Raw genomic sequence first — 22,061 nt, 5'->3', positions numbered from 1 at the left:
GTCTTTGTCATGCTGGGACCTTCTAGCTGTTTAGTAATGAAATGCATGTCCAACAGAATTGCCAACTTCAGTTTATTTATAGTGAGAGCATCAAAAAGTGTCTGTGCACTTTACAGCTTTTAAAGGGGAAGGTGACAGTTTATGTATTCTGCACACAGACAGCTGTGGCATTACGTACCTGCTGTCACCCGTTGGTTAATGGGGGACACGGTGAGTCTCCAGGAGGGGGAGGAGACAGATGAAACCCTGAGTCACTGACTGGAGCAAACTGTCCCATCCCACTCCAGCCTCAGTGCCCTGATGCTGTGTGACGTCAGTGCGTGTATTTTCTCTGGGCACTCTGCTTCCTCCCCTGATGTACGGGAGTTTCACTCTGACCATCGTGTTCTGTGAGCTGCGGACACACAAACACAGACACAGTAGAAACTGTTAAGTCAAACCTCCAAACAACAACGTTCCTTAATACAGGCGAGGTGACGCTCCACTGAATATGAAGCATTATTGTGGGGAGCATTTTACAAATACCACTTATGTTGTCTGACCTACACAAGATATAATAAGAAGACAGTAATATAGGGATGTTGTTTTAGGAAACTGGTGGACTGACTTAGAAAGTTTGAAACAGATTGTTTGTAGAAACAGTATCAAAAAGAGGCTGTTGGAGTCTGCGTCTAAGGGTTAACTGCAGGACTGTAAAGTAACTACAACATATCTGCTGTATGAACAGGTGTTAAGTCACTGACTATTAGGCATTTATGTTTTGTGAAACGATATATTTCCTCCACAGGAAAATACTATCTTTTATATTTTTCTTTATATTAACATCAAAAAAATATTACATATGGTAGTCAGACTCATCAGGACCAGCTTTAGCAACAATATACTCACAGGTCAATGCTTCAGTAACATACAGTGAGATTCTTAAAGACACCAGGCTTCACTTCACTGTTCATACATATGCTCCTTTTACTTCAGTCATCATTTCCAGGTCAATCGGCAGTGATCTGCAGCACCCTGGCTAATCCCAGCTGCAGACAGCTTCATAATATCTAACAGGTGAAGCAGGTGAGCTATAACGACTCACATTAATAACCATCTGTTAAACCAAACATGAGACCTGCGCACCATAAAGTTTCATATGAGGGCTCGTGCGTAAAGCGCACAGTGCGTAAAAGAAACAGCAGCTCCAACAAAAGGGACCGGCCGGCAGATGTTCACAGTTTGCTGCACTAATATAAAGATCGGCACAATTTGGATTCATGCAGGCTGTGCTTACTCAACCTCGACAAACAGCTGTCTTCACTGCAGCTTCATGTGTCTAAATGATGACCGTTGTAATTCCACTGTACAGATGAGAGTCAGGACAGCCTCTGTGGGCTGCGTGTAATTTCCCAAATATAAAACTGTCAATATGGAATAATTAGATTGATATTTTGAGGACCTTTTTCTTTATACGGAGCGGAGCGCGGTATAAAAGGGCAGCCTGGGCGTTATTGATTGGCCCATCCACTCGCTGAAGCTTAAGACCGTGTGCAGACTCCCTCCAGCTATGTGCGTCTATCGGAGAGCCAATCCGTGGCACCAGTGTGACTCAGTGAGTCACTTTAAGACTATCAGTGCCATGGCACCATCACGTCCTCCGACCACTGGAGCCTCCTCGCTTTCTCATTAGGGACAGTGCGCCACTAGGGGAATCATTTTACGCACGAACACCGACAGGCACAAACCGACTGTGGCGAGCCTCTGTCCTCCTGTTGCGCCATGGAGAACTCCAGCCTGTTGGGTGGCGACGCACAAAATTCTGGCTTGATAGACTTTCTTGCGTCGGACACTTTGAACCAAGTTTCTCCGGAGGACACTGCCATGGCCGGATTAGTGGCCAGCAGTGCCATCTTCCTCGAGGGCAGCAAATTCGGGACTGGGGCTGAGTTTATGGCCGCTCTGCCGACGGAATCCCCTCACCTGATGCCTGCCTTTTGGGATTCCCCGCTCAGTCACGGAATCAATGTGTTTGTGGGACTTGTTCTTTGCTTCACTATGCTGGGGCTCGGCTGCACGGTGGACGTGAGCCAGCTTGGAGAACATATCCGCAGACCCATCGGGGTGCTGCTGGCGCTGGTGTGTCAGTTCGTTATCATGCCCTTGGTGGCCTTTCTGTTGGCTTTAGCCTTCTCTCTGGATGATGTGGCAGCCATGGCTGTTCTCCTCTGTGGCTGCTGCCCGGGAGGAAACTTATCAAATATCATGTCTCTACTGGTGCACGGGGAAATGAATCTAAGGTAGTTATACTGTACTCCTCTAGAAAAACACATTGCAGTGAATCATCAACCTGTAAAAATGTTCCACAGGGTGGGAACTATGTTTTGCGCGTATTATTCTGCAAATGACGCACTGAAAGAACGAGTACTTTTGTAAACTTTACGCATGACTCTACAGTTCTCTATGCCTCGCTAAAGTTAATTAAACATTGTTGCGAAACCTGACTAAAACGAGCCGACACTGTGACACAGGACCAAACTCATTTCATGTGACTCTTTGCTCTCCTCTCTCCAGCATCATCATGACCATATCTTCCACTATGCTGGCGCTGGTGCTGATGCCGCTGTGTCTGTGGATCTACAGCCGGGCCTGGATCAACACACCTGTGGTCAACCTCATGCCCTTCGGGGCCATCATCCTGACCCTGTGCAGCACTCTCATCCCCATTGGGTTAGGAGTAATGCTGAGGTACCGCTACACGCGTGTGGCCGACATTGTTTTAAAGGTAATTTAAGAGCAACTTCTCAAAGCAAAGTTCCAACTGATGGATACGTTGAATAAAATCATTTCACTTTGTGCATTTAGACACTGAGTACTTTCGATTAAGGAGCCCCTTTAGCAAAAGCGCAGTGCGTAATTTTCCTTGCCTTTCCCAGATGCTGAACGCAGGACCAGTGACATCAGAGGCACTGTGTCAGGAAGAGCTCCTCCCTCCCATTTCAGATAAAAGCCACTCAGGAGGGGGGGCCACATCAGTCACAATAGACAGTAATGTTAGGCAGCAGCGATGCCATGATGGCTCCTGTGTTTAAAGAAGTCTATTTTAATATAGCTCCAAATCCCCTTTTCCCCAGAAGGTGCAGTCATGGCCTCCTTTATCCCTATAGAATCCCAATCCTTCAACAGGAAAAAAGTAGGGAATGCCTCTGGAAGAGCAACAAAGATTCCCACCATGCCCACTGGTAGAAAACAGCTGCATATGTCCAGAAAATCACCCTCATCCTGTAATACTGTGTCTTTCCAGGCATCTCTGTGGTCTCTGCTGGTCACCCTTGTGATTCTGTTCATCCTCACCGGAGCGATGCTGGGGCCGGAGCTCCTGTCCACCATCCCGCCCTCTGTCTACATGGTGGCTGTCCTGATGCCTCTGTGCGGCTACGCTGCAGGCTACGGCCTGGCCGTGCTCTTTGAACTGCCACCCAACTGCTGCAGGTCCGTCTCTCTGGAGACGGGATGCCAGAACGTGCAGCTGTGCACCGCCATCCTGAAGCTGGCCTTCCCCCCTCAGCTGATGGGAGGGATGTACATGTTCCCTCTGCTGTACGCCCTGTTCCAAGCAGCCGAGGCTGGCATTTTCATCCTGGCCTACAAGATGTACAGGAAGAAGGTCCTGCACAAACCAGACCCCATGGGGGACGGCGAGGACACGGATATAACATATCAAAGGTTTCAGGATGAGGACATTGACTCATCTTATGGTGCCGTGACAGTGAGTGACCCAAACACCATCATGTTGGACCCCTGCCCTCCTGACCCAACTCCTGTTTAATGTAAGAAGCAGTTCCCCACAGCAGGTGCAGGGGGGCAGAATGAGAGCTGCTGGTGGATCCATCATTCAGAAAGAAAACCTGGAGAACAGTGAGACTATGCAGGGAAATCCAGAATGTTTATCACTGACCTGACTGCAGAAAAAGGTGCTTTATGTCATAAGCTTCATTCATTCACTTTGACAATGTCCATTTCATGTCTAATATGGGATGAAAAAACATCAACTGTGTTAAAACCCTTCTGTGTTACCCTGTGAAGTCATTTGATCATCCGCCGAGCTTAACTTCAACCTGTGAAAGTAACATTAATGAGCAGATCACACCATCACAGCATGACAGCGTTTAGTTTCCCAAATGAACAGTGCTTTAAAACTGTGTGTGCGCCTGCGTGAGAGAGCGAGACCTGTGGCAAACATATCAGTCATTCATTGCAGCGCCAAGCCGGTGTCTGCTCCACGGACACAGTGTGAACACGGTGTACAATATGTGTATATTATAAACAAGTGTATCAAGACAATAAAATGTGTACAGAAACAAAACTAAAAACGAGTGTACCTTTGTCACGTGTCTGCTGTTTTTTTTGGGGTGGGAGAGGAAACCAGTGCCACACCTGACCATAATTAGACCTAATGGAGAGCTCGTGTTTCCAATGTATTTAAATAGCTACACCTACCAACCGGGGTCGGTTGAGCAAAATGGCAACGTACGGTGACGAGCCAGTCGACAGCTATTTCTATTCATCTTACAACCCTTACACGGGCAGATACCCCCGGCCTAAAGACGCGGGGTGGAAATATAAAAGTTACCTGTCTCACTATGGAGACAGTTCGGACGCCTTCAACAACCAGCAGCGCGCCCAGCTGAAGTCCATCTTATCTCAAATCAACCCCAAACTCACCCCGAGGCTCAGGAAGGCGAACACTAAAGATGTGGCGGTGCAGGTGAACCCGAAGAGGGACGCCTCGGTGCAGTGCTCCATCGGCCCGCGGACCCTCGTGGCCATGAAGCGGGACTTCCGGCGCAAAGGGACGCAGGAGCCCTCCACGACGCCCGGCAGCAGCCCCAAGGCGGCGGGCGGTGTGCGTTACCCCCGCACCCTCGCCGTGTATTCACCCATCGCCTACAGAAGCGTTACCTCCTTTCTGGTCGATGACAACAACAATAAGGAAGCCTCCTGCGGGGAGGCGCAGACCGGAGAGCCGCCCGGTGAGCCGCCGGAGTACGCGGGGAAAACAGACGGGAAGAAGAGCGAGGAGAACCAGGTGGGCGAGGATGGAAAGACCGATACGCTCCCAGACCAGCGCAAGAAGCCAAAGTCCAGACAGGTGAAGAGTGAAAATGTGCAGCCAACTACAGAGGGGTCAAAGAGCAGGGCGCGCGTGCGGTTTCAGGTGAGTCACATCACGTGCTCAGGGGGTCCCTGACTTCAGTCTGGACGGAAATGGACTCTATTGGTTGCACACACTATTAATGGGTTGCGTTAGGTGTAATGAATTATACACCCTTTACTGACCACTGACATTTAAAGTTGTGCACCAGCTGTAATGTTAAGAGCCAGAACTTTAACAGCATGGGCATTATACAGTCTCACTTGGTGAAATATTCCTTACAAAATCTTACAATAAGTTAAACGTCAAGAGAAAACAAAAGCAACAAGCTCGACATCATAGTCCCCCAGAAAGTAAAGTAACCCAAGTATGGCCTTTTTCCAGCAGTTTCTCTTGGACTGTCTGTTTGATATACACACACACTCCTGATTCAGATACATGAATCTTGTCTTCAAATAAACTCACTTTGGTATCACTCTAATTGGATAATGTCCTCCCTCACTACATTCACTAACTCCAATTTCCCCTGATAACAAAGTCCAGTATTGATGCTTATTTCACATCTGTATTTGCACTTTACTGTGCAGAATAATCCAAATTTAAAATTTGGGAAATTGGGATGATAAATCCAAGCTATGTCTATCAGAACAGTGATGAGCCAACTGGTCAACATCTGGCTGTAAGCTTTGTGTGGGGACCATAAAGATAAACCTCTCAGAAATGACTTGATGCAAGGCAGTAAAGATGAAGCTTAGATTGATCCATAATATAGAGGGGTTGAAGGGAGAGTGAACACTCACTGACTCGCCGTTTCTCCACCAGTTTCTGGAACAGAAGTACGGATATTATCACTGCAGAGAATGCAACCTGCGATGGGAGAGCGCCTACGTTTGGTGTGTTCAAGGCACCAACAAGGTGAGCACTTATTTTTCTGTGTGAGGCAAACAACAAAGTAAAGTAGTTTGGCAATATGAAGAGTTAACTGCTACCTCATCTGAAGCCTGGACAGCTAGAACAGTGAATTTTACAGCAGTGACTCCTGAGTTTGATCTTTAGTAGAAACCTTTGTACCTAATTGTCTCTAGTTTTCAGATGTGGTCCTGCTATAAGACTGTATTGTATTGGTGAAACATGTGTATATAATTTGGTCCATGGCTTAACTGCAGTATGAGACACCCGTCCTAATGGAAGTATGGTGTGTTCCAGGTTTACTTCAAACAGTACTGTAGGAAATGCCAAAAGGACTTCAACCCATACCGTGTTGAGGACATCACATGCCACGTAAGCCCTTTTCTAACCTGCTCTGTAAATTCTAATCACCCATGTGTCATGACTAACTCACCCGTTTTCTTTGCAGACATGCAACAAAGCGCGTTGTTCCTGTGCAACAACACAACGCCATGTTGACCCCAAGCGGCCCCACAGACAGGACTTATGCGGCAGATGCAAAGGCAAGCGACTCTCCTGCGAGAGCACTTTCAGCTTCAAATACATCGTCTAGGAGACTTCTCTACTGAACTTTGCCCCGAAAAACATCAGTACATGTCTTTTTGTGGGGCATCTTCAACCCATGCCACTATATTTGGAGATGCAATAATGGCATCTTGGATACCAAATGTATATTTGATGTTTCAAATCTTAGTTTAATGCCTGTTTTGTGTTGATGAAATTAATGGTAAGGACCACACTTTACAATGTAATAAATGACTACCTTGCACTCTGTTCTGAAGCCTTTTCACTTAATGACAATTAAGACTTTGTAAGTTCAAAGAATGACAGACTGACAATAGACTTCATATTTCTGAAGGTTTAAATACTAGATTCCCCTCATTTATTTGTACTTTGAATTTAAGTCACTAACTCTAAGTATACTGCTAGTAATACTCCATACTGCCAAACTTCCAAAAGAAAACACAGGACAAAGCTCTTAATGTATGATTAGGTTTATTTATCCAGAGAGAAGGCTGGTATGTGAGTGAACAGGGGAGGGAAAAAAAATACAATGCACCCCTACATTAAAACATCCTCCAAGTAAATAATATTCATTAAATAATTAAGAACAGCATTCAAATGTACCAGACAAGCAGGGAAAAAAGCTCTCTGAGGAATGAGTACAGTGACTGTTACAATGTGCCATGACAAGATTTCCAGAAAGCATTCAGAGAACGGTTCATGTCCTGCAGTCACAGCAGCAAGTAGGGCCATTCTGAAAGCATAGCACAGCCATTTCCCCTCTTTGCAACGTGATCAACCTACACGGACAAACACAAACCTCAGTCTCCCCTTCATGAGGCTTTAAGCGGCGCTTATGCTGGGGGTGACGTGCTAATGAAAAGATCACAGTGGAGAGATGGAATGCATATGACTTGGCGGGATCTGTGTGCTCAGACAGGAGAAGGAGGCGACATTAGATCTCCCATGCCAACACCGTCACAAAGGCTGACGGGTGGCTTGTCCCAAAATGAGGCCTGACACCCCCCCTTTTGCAAGACCACAACAAACAAACCAAGGCAGCCTTTGGGAAGTTTTGAAGTTTGTGTGATTGGATGACAAAAGTGGAGCGGATCATTCATGACTCAAATCTGGTCTCGGCTTTCTCTCATCACATTAGCTTTATACATACATCCTATTCGGATGAACAGTGCATTACCCAAAAGTACAAGGGAAAAATACTGGTTTTACACTATACATTTTCTAAAATATATACAGAGTAAAATAAGTTATGTTTCCATAATGAGCTGTAGCCTGCACTTGTGTGCAATTATATGCATTTGTGTGTGAGCGTATACCAGAATATCCAATATATATCACACAGTCAAGAGTCTCTAAAGGCAGCTACTTATTTGGTTAAAGAGTGAGTTTTGCGTGAAGACCTGTTGAAGGGGACTCTCCTCTCAAAGCAGATCAATAAACAGATATATTTCTCTTTTTACACTCCCTGAAGGCAAACATTTCCCACAGGGTTACAATTACATGTTAAATATCCTAACATTTACAACCTAGGATGTTAGCTCTAATAAAAAATACATTTCTCAAAAAATATTCTTGCAGTGCTTTTCTCTTTCAAGCATGCTTTTGAAAACTTTTTTTTTTTTTTTTTTTAAACAAGATTTTTCTGTGTTTGCTTATGAATCTTGACGGTGTGTCCTCACACATACGACACCTCCTCTGGACTGTCTTACATGCTTCAATACCACCTTCCAGCCCAGGCCACTGGTCTGTACAATAGGCCCATCAGGTCAGATCCAGCAAAAAGGAAAACAAAACAAAAAAAAAAGAAAAGAGAAAAAAGTTATCATCCCACTGCGTCCTCTCTTGTTCTCTCCCAGGCACACCACCACATGACTTATTGCAACTGAATTTTGCAAGTTGGCTTAGTCCGGGAAAAGATGTTAGCTTTAGGCATTCATACAAGTAATAATATATATTAAGAGTCACAGTTATTCCCACACATCCTTTAGCCCTTTATAGGTGGAGTCTCTCTCGTCCTCCTCTGTAACCCCTCACTGTCTACCCTCTCTCTACAGCTGAGGTGAGGTCTGTATAGAGCAGGGGGGTATATTTGTCCTGTCAAGTCCAGGCTTGCAGCCTGTTGTACCACAGGTTCACAGTCCAGTGCTGACCATGGTGCTGTTGGGCTGGCAGGCCTGCGCCTGACTCAGAGCCTCACGGATCTGCAGGTTGAGCTCCATGAGGCGGGTGCTAGCCTGAGACAGGTCCCTGCTGGGGCCCACCACCGCCAAGCAGCCCGTCTGGCCCAGCGTCTGGTGACGGAAGTAGATGTGCAGCAGGGTCTGGACTGCGTTGTCTGTCTCGTTGCCAAAGATGTCGTTAGGCCACAAAGATCTGTAGATAAAGGAGGGTGGGGACGAGGACATGCAGGGAAGATTTTTAACTAAAGTGAGATCACACAGAACGTGTTTCTAGCAGTGGGATGAACATTTTTCTAATAGTTCTCATTGTGTTTTAAACATCTTTCAAACGTGCATTGCAGTTTTTGGTGGGAAGCTGAGCACCCCATTTCAAACATTGATGCACAAATAAACCACAAAAACATTTTGATTCCTATCCCTGCTGTGGAATTATGATGTTCATCTTACCTAAAGACTTTGACCTGTGTGACGGCAGAGCTGAAGTCTCTGTTTCTCAGAGTTTCAATCAGCGATTGGATGGCCGTCTCTGTGTTGGTCTGGGCAGTGTCTGACATGCACACATCCTCCTGACCATCATTTCCTGTTTCTGCCTCCTTCAAACAGCTCTCTAGGATGGTGAGCTCGTCAGACATGTTGGTCACCTTAGAAACAGACAACAGAGAAACATTAACATCACAGCACTGCATATCACAGCATGCGTGTGCAAAATCTCCTTGGGAGAGGGTGTTGGCAAAATAAACCACGACTGAATATTAACTGGAATAGCTGACCCTATCACTCCATACAGTATGAGAAATGATTTAATTCTATTACTTTAATCTAATTAAAGCTCCGCCAAGATGCAGCCCAGAGAGGGATCGACTGCATTACACGATCAGCAATGACTGCTTAACTAATCTGTGGTTAAAAGAAGAACCAATGGCCTGTCTAATAGATAGATACAGATAGAACTTATTGCTTATTTATGTTCAGTATTATTATATTTCATGTAAAATAGAAAAAGACAACGTTCAACATTTTATGACAAACAACTGAGACAACAATCTGTAGAAAACAGTGCTCTTGCAGCATGATGCAATATAATGCAATTTGTCTGTTCTTGATTCTCTGACAAAGGTAGATGTAAACTGCCTCTGTGCCTTTCTAAGGAAAATCTCCAACTAAATGTAAAATGCACTTCAGACATGTTTTATGATTTCAATGTATGTCAGAAATCTAAACAACCAATGTATTCTTACAAATCCAGCATGATTTCAATCAACAAATCCAGTGTGGTCTTGGTCTTACCTCCGCCTCTCTCTTGATGGTGTCCACCCTGCTGATGAGCTTACAGTAGGCCTGGAAGAGCAGAAGCAGCTGAAAGTGCAACTTATAGAGCCTGCGACATAACTCCAGCTCCTACAGAGACAGAAACATAACGGAGTCACACTGCTGCATAATGGTGAGCCTGCACTCAAATTACTCTGATGATCATATGATTAGACGGATGGGTATCCTGGGTTAGAGACGTGGGAGTAGATGAAAGGGTTAACATGGCCTAGAGCAAAGTGCCATCCGGTTTGGACCAGAGGTGAGTCTACCACTAGTAGAATTAGTCATGAGATCTCAATTAGAAAACTATCCATCACCACCTCCTGTGACGCTCCCTACGGGCCACTGTGAGCAGTGTGCCTGACTAGATGAAGAGCCAAAGAAGTGGGTAATTACTAAAAAGTTAAGACCCTAATCCAGGAAAACATGGAGGGAGAAAAAAAAAATGGTAATTTGAACAGATATGGGAATGGAACAATACACATGCAAAATGAAAGTAATCTTATCCTGAAAACAACCAGTCTCCACCCACCCTCTACCAGCGCAGCCCCCCCCCCGAAATCATCAGTAACTCTACTGAATACATGTTTAGACATCTTCATCTATCAGTGCGCAGTACAAAGCGGTTAAGACACTGATTATCCAGGCTGGATGTAGCAAAAGAAAAAAAGCATATACTGCAATACAGGATAACAGTAAATTATGATTGGGTGGATGGGAGCTGGGTTACATGACCGATCAAGGCAGAGAGCGAAATACAGAGGCGGGTGGGGTTGGTGGCAGAGCACAGTCTGTGGCTGTCAACAGCGCAGGTATGTACAGAGACAGATGAGATGATCAGTGTTTTGTCCAGATGTCATGATTATTAAGAGTCTATAATATGAGAACCACTTACTGCTAGATTTTCCATTTGCTAAGCAAGAAGGTGAGCAGGTCACACACACAAAAAAAAACAAAAAAACAAACAAAACAGAAGGAGAGAAAGACCAAGAATTAGTGAGCTTTAACATGGCAGCTGAGACACAGTGACCTGACGGGCAAGGAGCGCTGCTTTATCATCTTCCCTTCACACAGGTCAGAGGAGGCTGGGTGCCCAAACACATACGAGCTCACATCAGCAGTTACAGAAACCTTTATTGTGAGAGGCTGAATATCAGCATGTATGATGGAGCAGAGAAAAGATATGGTAGAGGCTACAGCAGGAGGAAGGAGAGAGGAGTAAAAGACTCTGAATGTGTCGCCCCTTGTGACTGAAAACAGCACATCAGTTTAACCTAAGCAGAGGGAAGCTGTGAGCGTGGTGTCCGCAGATCTGTGCGAGAAGATCTGAAGCAATGTCAAGAAATCAACAACTGTAGGACGTGGAGTAAGAGACCACGCAAAGACTGAGGACAACAGTAAAAAAAGTGTAATTTCAAATTGTCCTCTTTCTTCATTCTCTTTGGCTTTATTATCTCCTAAAATGTATGTATAGACATATTTTGATAACTAATATGGTATGCCAAACAAACAAGTTGAAGCAGAGCTCATAAGACAAAAAACCCTACAAGATGCTGAAATCACAGCATCTTAAATCTATAATATTTTAAATATATTAGTAATATTTTCTCTTTATCAAAAAGGAAGAAAAATAAGTCCTTTTGGAAAATATCTTATGGAGCGGGTGTCGGTGTCTGTGTGTGATTGTTTGGTTGACAGCAGTTGGCAGGACCTGCTGTAATTACATGTCATGGGCAGAGTGTGTTAGTGGCATTTAAGAGGATGGACCACACCAGCATCAGTTGCAGGTATGTTTACATGCAGTTTAATGCCATCTAGCCTGCAAACTGGTGTTAGCAGTGAACTTTTCCCCAGTTAATGTTTGTGTAGTCGCTCGTAGGGCTGCTCGATTATGGAAAAAAATCATAATCATCGAATTATTTGGGGTCAAAAATTGAAATTTCAATCACGATCTATTCAAACGATTATTCTTTTAAACTTTCAGAAACATGCTGGCATTTATTGGCATTTGTCAAACACTTTGCAAGCGAAGTTTCTCAGTTACACTTCTTTTCCCATAAACGCATTTGTAAGTCTCCTCGTTCTGGTTCAAACGAAACACGTAACAGTAGAGACTGCAAGCTAGGGTGGTTTCGGACACCCGCGCGAGTATAATAGTATACGGCGTCCGTGAACCTTCACATTGGTTGCGGGGCAGGTCCCTGAGTCCTAGACCGACAGAAGGCGATTACGAGCACATGCTAGCTGATGCACGTGCATTGCATTGGAGGAAGTCGACGGAAATACGAGATCCTTACAACGTTGCAACCAGAAACTGGAAAATAATTGTTTCCGGGCCCGATTTTTTGTTTTGAGATCGTTTGCCCCAAAATCGTAATTCATGATCAAATTTCGATTAATTGCGCAGCCTTAGTCGCTCGTTGAACAGGCTCAGGTGCAGGATAAGACGTGCATGTTTGTGAGTCATATAAGAAGGAGTTAAGTGAATGTGGATCCTTGTTCTAATTCTGTGGCTCTTGTGTAGCTGCTGTCTGGCTCAGTGTGATAGAACGCTGATTTTACTGCTTTACACAAATATGGTTTAAAATGTAGCCGTTTGATTGGCTGTATAGAAACTGGTTCTCCATCTACGTAGACAGAGAACTAATGGGATTCTGACAAATGAATGAAAAACTAGGAGGGAAACCAAATAAATATTACACAAGCAGAACACATGACATGTGATTTACACAGCAGATACGTATGCTCTAGCAGACAAAAACATCCAATTTCATTTCACTTGGACCTTAAGTTTCAATGCAGAAACCTCACTGCTTACAAAATGCATCCATTTATTATTCAGTTGCAGTCTTTAACCATTTTCCCACTGGATTCCTAAAAGTCATATTGATCAACACAAATTACAAACCAACAAAGTGTTCATTCCTACCTGTGCATGAGTATTGGGTCGTTGGCTGCTGTCTTTGTCCCCAAATGTTTTCCTGCAGTTCTCCAGCCACTACAGGGTTGACAGGACAGGAATGGGTGACAGACAAGATGGGAGAAAAAAAAATCATAAGGATTAGGGGAGGGAAAAGGAGATTGGTAACAGAGGCAATACAAGAGCTTTTTCTCTCCCCTGGATGTCTGCATCTACATTTGTGTACATATATAATAAAGGTTGGTCAGGGAGGAGATTTAATAAGTGTGTTGTACTTAGCGAATTAAAGAAGGCCTGTTCCAGAGCACGGGATGGTATCTAGCCCTCCAGGGACTATTGCCGTCTCATTCAATTAGCGCCCCTGCATCCCAGAACCCTCTGCAATCTCATCTCTTCTCTTCTTTCCCCTCCCCCTTCGTTCCTCCTCCCACCCCTCACAGCTTCTCCTGCCTGGCCTTCTATAACTGACTTAGGAGTGCTGAGGGTTATTTTTATCCCCTCAGCAGGGGGATGTCACTAGTGATGCAGACACTAACGGCAGCTAAATCTACTCATACAAAACACTGATTCAATGTCTGCCCCGCTGATGAGACAGACCGGGGCTTATCTTGTACAGCATCAGCTATTTGTCTCCATGTCCTCTTGGCTGTCCATGGTGTGATGGCATAGGGACAGAGGGCAATTTACAAACGCTTCCTAAGCCCATCTCTCTTGGCCATTATTATGAGGCAGTTCCTTAGAGTCACACACAAATGCATCCTGACACAGCAACTTAAACTGCAGTTGTGGCAGTCTTGAGAACTATGGAGGATGTGAGGCAATGTGTCCTGAGGGAAAAGGGTTCAAAGAGAATGGGAAAGCAGATATGGTGAAGATGTGTGGTGACTTACAAGCTCTGCTGCTTCTCTCTTGGCGTTGTAGGTGTCCAGGTGTTCCTGCAACTCCAGCACACTAAACTTCAGAGTCTCCAACAGTCCACAAGAGACCAGCTACAACAGCAAGACAGGACACCACATACATTAACCCACAACACCAGCCAATACATACACAATACATGACACAAAAATATCTACAGAAGGACACACATATACATTAAGGAATATGCATAACATGCAGCACTAATAGGTACATTTTACTGCGACCATGTTGTTGTATTTTAGCTCTATCGGTTTTATTAAAATGATTGCAGACAACCATGCAGAACAGCCTCACCGTCTCTGCATCCAGCAGCACAGTGGGGCACTGCGAGCGAGACGTCATGACTTCCAGGGAGCTGAGGAACTGATTGCCCATTCGCTGGAGCCTTTCCCCGAGAAAGCGAACAGATGCGTGTGTAATGGAGCCAAATTTCCTCTGAATGCTCTATATTAAACAAGGACGTGGAATCAAGAAAGGACAGAAAAATGTTGAGAAAGCTCAATAGTGAACACGATTGTAGATGCAACAGAGAACGTGCAGTCCTGCCAACCAAAGATGCAAAAATAACCAAAGAGAAAGCCTTTACCTGAAAGAGTCGGGAGAACACGTGGAAAGTGCAAACAGCGGAGGAACCATCTGTATCTGACAACATCTGGTTGACATGGCAACGCCAGGCATCTTCCTCATTGTCATAGGCAACAGGCTGGAATGCTGCCAGGATAGCAGAGAGGAAGGGCGAAGGGGGCGGAGAGGCCTGAATCTCTGGGAAGCAGTCTGCGTCACCTTCATCTTGACTGAAACACACACAGGGGCCAATAAGCTACAATCCAACATGCTCCACACTCCCTCAGTCTTTAGTGAAGGACAAATGTAAACACACACACATGCTCATCCTCACTCGCAGCAAGTAAACAACCCCACATCGCTGTATCTCTGCCTCCCTCACTGCAGATTTTGCTGCAGTATATTGAGAGCTCTAATCTACTGCAGTGCTCTAGCATAATAACAACATATGAGCTATTAGCATTTTAGCATCATGCAAACATCTCTCTCTCTCTCTCTCTCTCTCTCTCTCTCTTTCTCTCTCCCAAAGATGCACGTACAGATACTCACAGGCCTGTAGGACCAAACAGCCTGAAGAAGCAGACAGAATATAAGTATCTAAAGCCTGCGCTGCCAAGCGCTGTAGCGGACACAGTCTCTGTCCTCATCCTCACCCCAACTACCGCTTCTCTTTCCCTCACTCTCTCCCCTTGTCTGCAGCTCGGCTGTGCTGCAACTGCTAACAGCACTAGCGCACTGCACTCCCATCCCACACAGGACTGCAGAGAGCTCTATACAAGCTGGGTAACTACACACACACACACACACACACACACATTTCTGCAAAACAGAGCCAGCTCCCAACCTCACAGAGGTACAACATTGCTGAGTTGTTTTTATCTTGCTCTCTCCCGCTCACATAAATCCTCATACGTATAAAAACAGTAAACTGGTTAGTGACCTGCTGTGATCAGACAATCACTCAGAGTACACCACACGTGCCCATCAATCATGCATGGCTTAGCTAAGTCAAAGACCTTGAGTAGAGTGATGCATGTGACTGTGTGTGTGTGTATATGCATGTTTGTTCAGCATTGCTTCATCATATTGCTTCAGTGTAGTTTAAAATCCTGACTTTACAATCGTCCTACAGAGTTGGCCCACCTTGAAGAGGGAATGTTTAAATGTGGATTGGAGCCAGCCCACCCTGGCCTTCCTTCATAGTTCCAGCCCACATGGGAGTCATGCCAAGGAAGAAATTACCCATCATACCATCTCAAAAGCCTAGCTAGTCTGGCCACATACTGTGCTGTGATGAGACTTTTTATTTTTGACGTTGTCTTTTACATTCCTGTATGTGTTTTTTCCAGTAACTCTAGTATGTTAAGAGATTGGGATGCAGGGAAAAATATCAAAGTAAATCTTTTAAAATTTTTATATGGAATGATGCCCTAAAGGGTCATGTTTTTTGTGTGTCCCAGCAGTCTATGTGTGTTAAAAAACCCAGAGACCAGGATTCATTTCTCCTTTAGGTTACAGATTTTTACAGATCACTGATGGGGAAATCGTGACATTGAATGCATCTTTTCAGATTCTCTGTAAAAGTTTTTTGAATGATCATGATCCAAAACAATCCGCTTACCTGGACATGCCAGAGAAGTCGGCCTCCTCCTCCTCACAGCGCTCATCCAGCTCCTTCAAGGCCTGTGTCACATTTTCCTCCCACACAGAGCCACAGGTGCTGTCTGGGTCCGGATCTGAATCTGGCTTTGTCTCTGGTGGCATGGACAGGGGCAGAGACAGAGGCAGGACTGTTTGGGATTCCTCCTCACAGAGGGACCCCGGTGGAGTGTCTATGGCCGGCGGGGGAGGGGGGGCTGGATCCAGGTCTTCATGAGGGTCCTGGGTCTCCTGGGGTTCCTGAGCATCCTGAGGGTCCTGCGAGTCCGGGAGGTCACACAGTTCCCCTGGGTCAGAAGGCAGAGGGGGGGCGCTGCAAAACCCCGTGTCCTCACTCACACTGCTGCTCAGCTCATCTGCTGCGGTCATGCTTACGGCATCCTGTAACACAGGCCAGAAGGGGGCACTCAGGTGCAGTTCGGCAGATAATACATCATAATGTACATTAAAATCATCTTTCTTTCAACAGTTAGATTGCCTGGTTGTCATGACAACAGCAGCACTAATATCAGTTCAAGAACGCAGCTCCACTTCTGAACCTCTATTATAGGCTGAATTAAGACTGCTATAGCCTGTACTTAAGAGCACATATTAGCTTCAATTATACAAGAGGGACTTTTAAGTCAGCAATTTCTACGACGTTCACTTCCTTGAAAAGTCACTCTATCAGCTTACGTCTCTCATGAGAAATTAAAGAAAAAGAAAAGAATCAATAGACAGAAGCCAATATCAATATATCACTGTAATGCCATTAAAAACTCAACCTTATTGCTAATAAAACAGTAGCATCGTGGTGAAACGACAGAGCATGTACATCTCATTCATCTGCTGTCTTGTTGGCTCCTACTCTCTGACGCACATTCTATTTGTATGGACTGATTTATGGCCTGCACTCCATAACTACACATAAATAGCAACATAACAAATTCACCAAACAGCAGTAATCAACAGTGGCTACACACAATAAGAGAGGCTACGGTTTTATAATCTACAACTAAATACACAAAAAATAACTACAGTGTCTCAAAGTCCAGATTAATTCTATATGTAAAGTAACCATGCTGATGTAAAGTACAAACATGGAGGAGGGATACGTTGTGAGATGGCCCAGAGAAGGGGATCTAATTAAGAGCACTTGTTTTTCTTGTCGTTTTTTTTTTTATTCAAAAGTCTAATTCATTGGGAACGCTGAGTGTGGCAGGCCGCCAGTACATCACAGAGACAGCAGTTATATTACAGAAAGCTTTTAGAAGTGGTCGTGGCCATCCTGGAGGGAATGAGTAAGAGTATTGATGGTTTTATCTAGGGCTCATTACACTAAGAGCTGGGGCTGTGATGGGGGAGATGTCCCTGGGATGACATTGAGACCACTGGCTAAATCGAGTTCCTAAGAAAGTTACATTCAGTTCTGGGTGTAGAGCACCATCACTGGGGGGTAGGAATACCTACTGACAATAAATATGTATGAGCCAAGACTATTCCTATATCCCTATATCCTTATATGTAAAAAGGTAAAAGATTGGGCCATATGATTTAAACTAAAATTCCCACATTGTATGTGCAGAGGAAAATTAAGATACTCACCATTGTTAGTATAAGTGATAAATGTCAGTAGCAGTGGATAGTAAAGCTGTTCATCACAAGAAAGGCTACAGCATGTTAATATGATCGCAAACTGAAAAGAGTCTAATTGGCTAGAGCACCACTGGTTTTCACTTAACTGCATTTTTAAAGGTTAACACACCACTTGTAATGGACTTATACTCACACATGCTTTTGCTGAAGATAAAGCTGGTGTCCATTTCACAAGTTTTTAATGGAGGATTTAGTTGGAATGGTCAGTTGCTGTGTTATTGGAGGTGAGCAGTAACAGCTAACCTGAGGTGAGCTTTTGGTGTCATCTCTCCCCAAATCACAGAAGGAAGTAAGCCCCGCACACATGCAAGCCCCATCGCGTAACTATTAACCACATATACCATTAAAAAGGAGTAAGGGGCGGGCTAGTCTTCAGTAACCACACCCAAAGCAAAGCAACAAAGCAAGGGCTGGTAGAGGGAGTTAGAAGTGGCAAAAGCAGTACACAATGTCTTCACCCCACAGCAGGCAGACAGTTAAAGAACCAGCACTTTTACCCCATCCAAAACTCCCTGAAGGTAGCTGATCCTCCCTTTCAATGACAGACAAGCCAAGAAGCACAGAAAAGCAGATAAAAGATTAAACAGAAAGACAAAGGCAAGCTAGAAAGCACCCGAGCACCACAGTTTATTGCTGCTCCCGATTGATCGCACCTCAGGCAGCTGGCTGCTGGTGCTGTCTGAGTGGGCCATCTCCAACATGGGGCTATCCAGTCGAGGAAGGGAGGGCAGAGAAGGTAGGACAGTTGCCTCCTCGGTCAGAGCACTGCTGGACGATTCTTGAGACTGCTGCAGAGAGTCCACATGGTTGGACGCGGTATCATCGGTAGCAGAGTCGCTGTTAAGCTGGAGAAGAAAAACATAAGGACTGCTGAGCATTCTCTGTTGGGACACAGTATAAACACAATACAGATTGTATTAAACGTCCTCTGGTTTGATCCAAACCTTGATTAAAAGTACAAAGAACAAGTTCAAAATTAAGTTAAATTGGTCGGTGTATTTAAAGCATTCCGCTGCCAAATAGATCCTTCTCTAAACCTTGAAACACTGATACACTGCTGATACTTAATATGACCTTACTGTGGGGGTTCAACATACTTTGATGATGTGCTGGGTTTGATATGTTAGTATAAAATGAGCTCTCAATAATAACTATACCAGTTTACAATCCATTGGTCACTTTGTTCAATATATGCTTGTTATTTTTTGGAGTTACTACAATACTGAATTCAGGTTTTAACGGTTTAATGATTTGTGTTGAACAAACAAATGACGTTACACATGTTTATGTACCAAGCAGCGCATGTTTAGTCATTTTAGTTTTCCATTCAATGATTCAGCTTTTTCAGATTGCGTCAGGCAAAAAGATTATTTCCAACATCAATAACATTAATTATATATTACACCAATCTCTTTCAAAATTCTGTTTAAGCACACACATAAATGCTGCATGCTTAGTTCTAGTGGAACAGAGTAATACTGGATGACTACAAACATTTCTGGGGCAAATATCCACTAGAGGCAAAAGCTCATTCTCTCACCGTGCACTACCAAGATCAAGGAGCAGAAAAGAGATAAAGAAAACGTCCCCATTAGACTGAGGTAAAGCATTTGTATTAATGGCATTATTATTGGCAGCTTTGGATAAGACCTTGCTTTCAAAGCAAATCAAAGCAGAGAAGAGATAGAAGAGAAAAGCAGCCTCACTTTTTTTTTAAAAATGCAAAGGAACATGCTGTTATTCTGAATTATAACACTTATATTTGATACTTGATTACATGTATTTAAGAATTTTATTCAATCATTAAAAAAAGTTCTCTTCTTATCAGGGATTTAACTTGAGTCAATATGAACTTATTTGGACATAACTAAACTGTACTTACCGGAAAAATCAAAACAAATATTATGAGAAAGGACAATAGCATTAATCTAGCAGTCAAAGGTAGAGGGACTGGGCTGAGGGTTTGAAGGGGGAATCTACCACCAGCGAAGAAGCAAGCATCTAGCCCCTGTCCACACTGGCAGCAGGTCCAGCTCAGCACGCACACAAACACACGCGCACACCATGCCAGCGGGGTGTGTGAGGAGCATGGTGGGTTGGATTGGGGGAGTTGGGGACCCTGATTAGAGTGAGACTTACAAGGCCAGAGCGGGTGAGAATCTGGCTAGCGCTCAGTACCTCCTCCTCAGACGATTCATCCGTGTCCTCGTGGTTGGTGAGGTTGAGGCTTGGCGTGCTGCCTGTGTACTGGCACTCTTGCAAAGACGGCGTGTCCCCCTTGTCCATGCTCTCCAGGGAGCGTCGACGCACCCCCCAGTTGAAGTTGTCCATGCTCTCCCCCTGCAGGACAACCAAGACAACAGCAGTGAGACACAGTGCAAACAATAGAAGGGTCTGTGGAAGATTTCACAAAGCAGGAAAACAAAAAGCACAAGACAAACAAATAATGTATATTAACATTCCAAGAAAAGAAAAAAAACAACACATGAATGCATGAGTGGGTGAGATGATTTTTCTTCACATTTTGGGATGGTAAATGATGCACTGTTCTAAAACTATAAAAGTAATGGGTTCACAACCACAGTAGCCACAATTAGAAATCAAAGAGCACTACAGCACTTTATGTGGTGACAACACAGAGACACTGGGGCACTGCAGAGAACCGCATCTCTAAAAAGATGTCTGGCCCACAGACTTACCTGCAACTCCTTGTGGCAAGAGAAGAGAAGGAATAGTAAAGTATGTTAGTAGACTTAAGACAGTTACAAAACACAGAAGTGTTTCAACTACAGCAGTCAGGACAAATAAGACGCACGTTGGACAAACAAGACAGTAATGTTGTTAATCTGGAACAACACAACTAACAGTATGGTACAAATGTAGAGATGAAAAGTTGCTGCTATGCAAGTTTTTGAGAGGAAGTGGAAATCGTGTGCAGTTATACTTGCATCAAGTTCCCTGCACTCCATACATTTGAGTGGATTGAAAAATGATTTAAAAATGATTTATGCAAATAGTTATGCTCTCCACCCACAAACAAGCCTTTTTGTGTGTGTCAAATTTAATGTAATTTCTCACCTCGGCATCCTCCAACTCCACATCTAAGAAGTCAAAGTCCTTGAAGACGCCAAACTGCTGCTCACTGCCCGTATCTTCTCCCTGCACGTCCTCTTCTCTGACCACCTCCTCCACTGTGGGTATAAGACTGGTTTGCTGGTCGGCAGAGTCCAGATCCTCATTGGAGGAGAATACCACCTGCGTAGAAAAGAAGAAAAGACACTTTGTTCTCAACTAGTAAAATACAATTGTTGTATTTCCGTAAACATTATTCAGACAAAAATAAAATAAAGCAAAATCAACAACGACAAAAAGACAAAGCAACCACAGCAGTATTCTTAACAGAGAATTTACAGAGACCTTGTCTGAAGCTTTAGAGTAGGAGAGGAGTCTTACAGATGGATTTTTGGGAATGCCAGACTCCGGGCCACATAAAGACAGGACATTCATCAGCCTCTCTCTGGTTCTTCTCTGTAAAAACAACACATTAACATAACGAGAAACAATTATTTACCATTTGGTGTATTTATTGATTTAGTTTAAATACTGGACAAAATAATTTGTTAATGTTTAGTTCACTTGTCAAACAACAAAGTACCACGTGTGCTCCATGACACCCTAGATGTAGGAAGCAAACATTGTGATACTTGTAACTGCGTGACTGCAATGTTGTGTTTAAAAAAAGGGATTTATTAAAATAAACTTATAAAATTATATGCCTAGGTGGGTTCAAAACACAGAGCTCAAGATATTCTGATAAAAAAGAAAAATCTATGTGTCAAGTATTTTGCTCTGATTCTGTCTCTGAGACCAGGTTATCTGGTATTGGTGGTTTGGGTATATCAAATCCAAACAACAGATAAATCTGGATCAGAGCTGGTTCTGTTGAAGCTTGTCTATTAATTAGTAGTGGCATTTTTCCATCTGTTTTATTACACATCTTCAATTCCTGCATAATTTTCTGCTGAGTGGAAATGCCAAAAAAGTGCAAAAAAGCTTTTACACTTGGCTGATATGGAAACTTTAGTTTAAACATGCGACAACATACAAAGTAAACAACTAATTAGGGCCCAAGCAGTGACGGCAGTGAGGCCCTAAACTGCTCAGATTTTTTTATTATTATTTTTAACCAAAGTAAATCACATTTTTGGTAGTTGCAACATGCTTTGGTCCTCATGAAACACAGCACACGTCAGTCGTGGCAAAAATG

The 22,061-nt window shown here is 44.0% G+C and overlaps 3 protein-coding genes across 3 annotated transcripts in view; 2 read left to right on the top strand and 1 right to left on the bottom strand.

The window, feature by feature from the left end:
• Positions 1–1,761: 1,761 nt before the first annotated feature.
• Positions 1,762–4,116, top strand: slc10a4 (solute carrier family 10 member 4). Its single transcript, XM_035653936.1, has 3 exons — positions 1,762–2,279; positions 2,554–2,764; positions 3,284–4,116. The coding sequence occupies exons 1-3, from the start codon at positions 1,762–1,764 to the stop codon at positions 3,806–3,808; spliced, it is 1,254 nt and encodes a 417-aa protein (XP_035509829.1). The 3' UTR covers positions 3,809–4,116.
• Positions 4,117–4,471: 355 nt separating this feature from the next.
• On the top strand, positions 4,472–6,856 carry zar1 (zygote arrest 1). The gene is made up of 4 exons (XM_035653728.1): positions 4,472–5,197; positions 5,957–6,049; positions 6,341–6,415; positions 6,492–6,856. Exons 1-4 carry the CDS (start codon positions 4,502–4,504, stop codon positions 6,633–6,635), a joined length of 1,008 nt encoding a protein of 335 aa, XP_035509621.1. The 5' UTR covers positions 4,472–4,501; the 3' UTR covers positions 6,636–6,856.
• Positions 6,857–7,061: 205 nt separating this feature from the next.
• Positions 7,062–22,061, bottom strand: part of fryl (furry homolog, like) — a 55,015-nt gene continuing 40,015 nt past the window's right edge. The window contains 13 exon segments of the mRNA XM_035653765.1: positions 7,062–8,980; positions 9,235–9,428; positions 10,075–10,185; positions 10,994–11,011; positions 13,028–13,096; positions 13,909–14,007; positions 14,231–14,380; positions 14,523–14,730; positions 16,122–16,540; positions 18,448–18,639; positions 19,934–20,134; positions 20,873–21,049; positions 21,248–21,322. Of these exon segments, the coding sequence (XP_035509658.1) occupies positions 8,740–8,980; positions 9,235–9,428; positions 10,075–10,185; positions 10,994–11,011; positions 13,028–13,096; positions 13,909–14,007; positions 14,231–14,380; positions 14,523–14,730; positions 16,122–16,540; positions 18,448–18,639; positions 19,934–20,134; positions 20,873–21,049; positions 21,248–21,322 (2,154 nt within the window). The 3' untranslated portion in view covers positions 7,062–8,739.

This window comes from Morone saxatilis, unplaced genomic scaffold (genome assembly GCF_004916995.1).
Source record: "Morone saxatilis isolate NCDOM2014 unplaced genomic scaffold, NCSU_SB_2.0 Contig12, whole genome shotgun sequence".
Lineage (NCBI taxonomy): Eukaryota > Metazoa > Chordata > Actinopteri > Moronidae > Morone > Morone saxatilis.
This window is presented reverse-complemented; position numbering and strand designations above follow the sequence as displayed.

What these genes read in the sequence shown, in the direction of transcription:
- zar1 (XM_035653728.1), top strand. Translation starts at nt 4,502, where the DNA reads ATGGCAACGTACGGTGACGAGCCAGTCGACAGCTATTTCTATTCATCT. An exon ending in GTGTTCAAGGCACCAACAAG is followed by an intron (nt 6,050 to 6,340) that starts GTGAGCACTTAT and finishes GGTGTGTTCCAG; the next exon opens with GTTTACTTCAAACAGTACTG. An exon ending in TTGAGGACATCACATGCCAC is followed by an intron (nt 6,416 to 6,491) that starts GTAAGCCCTTTT and finishes TTTTCTTTGCAG; the next exon opens with ACATGCAACAAAGCGCGTTG.
- slc10a4 (XM_035653936.1), top strand. Translation starts at nt 1,762, where the DNA reads ATGGAGAACTCCAGCCTGTTGGGTGGCGACGCACAAAATTCTGGCTTG. An exon ending in CACGGGGAAATGAATCTAAG is followed by an intron (nt 2,280 to 2,553) that starts GTAGTTATACTG and finishes TCCTCTCTCCAG; the next exon opens with CATCATCATGACCATATCTT. An exon ending in TGGCCGACATTGTTTTAAAG is followed by an intron (nt 2,765 to 3,283) that starts GTAATTTAAGAG and finishes GTGTCTTTCCAG; the next exon opens with GCATCTCTGTGGTCTCTGCT.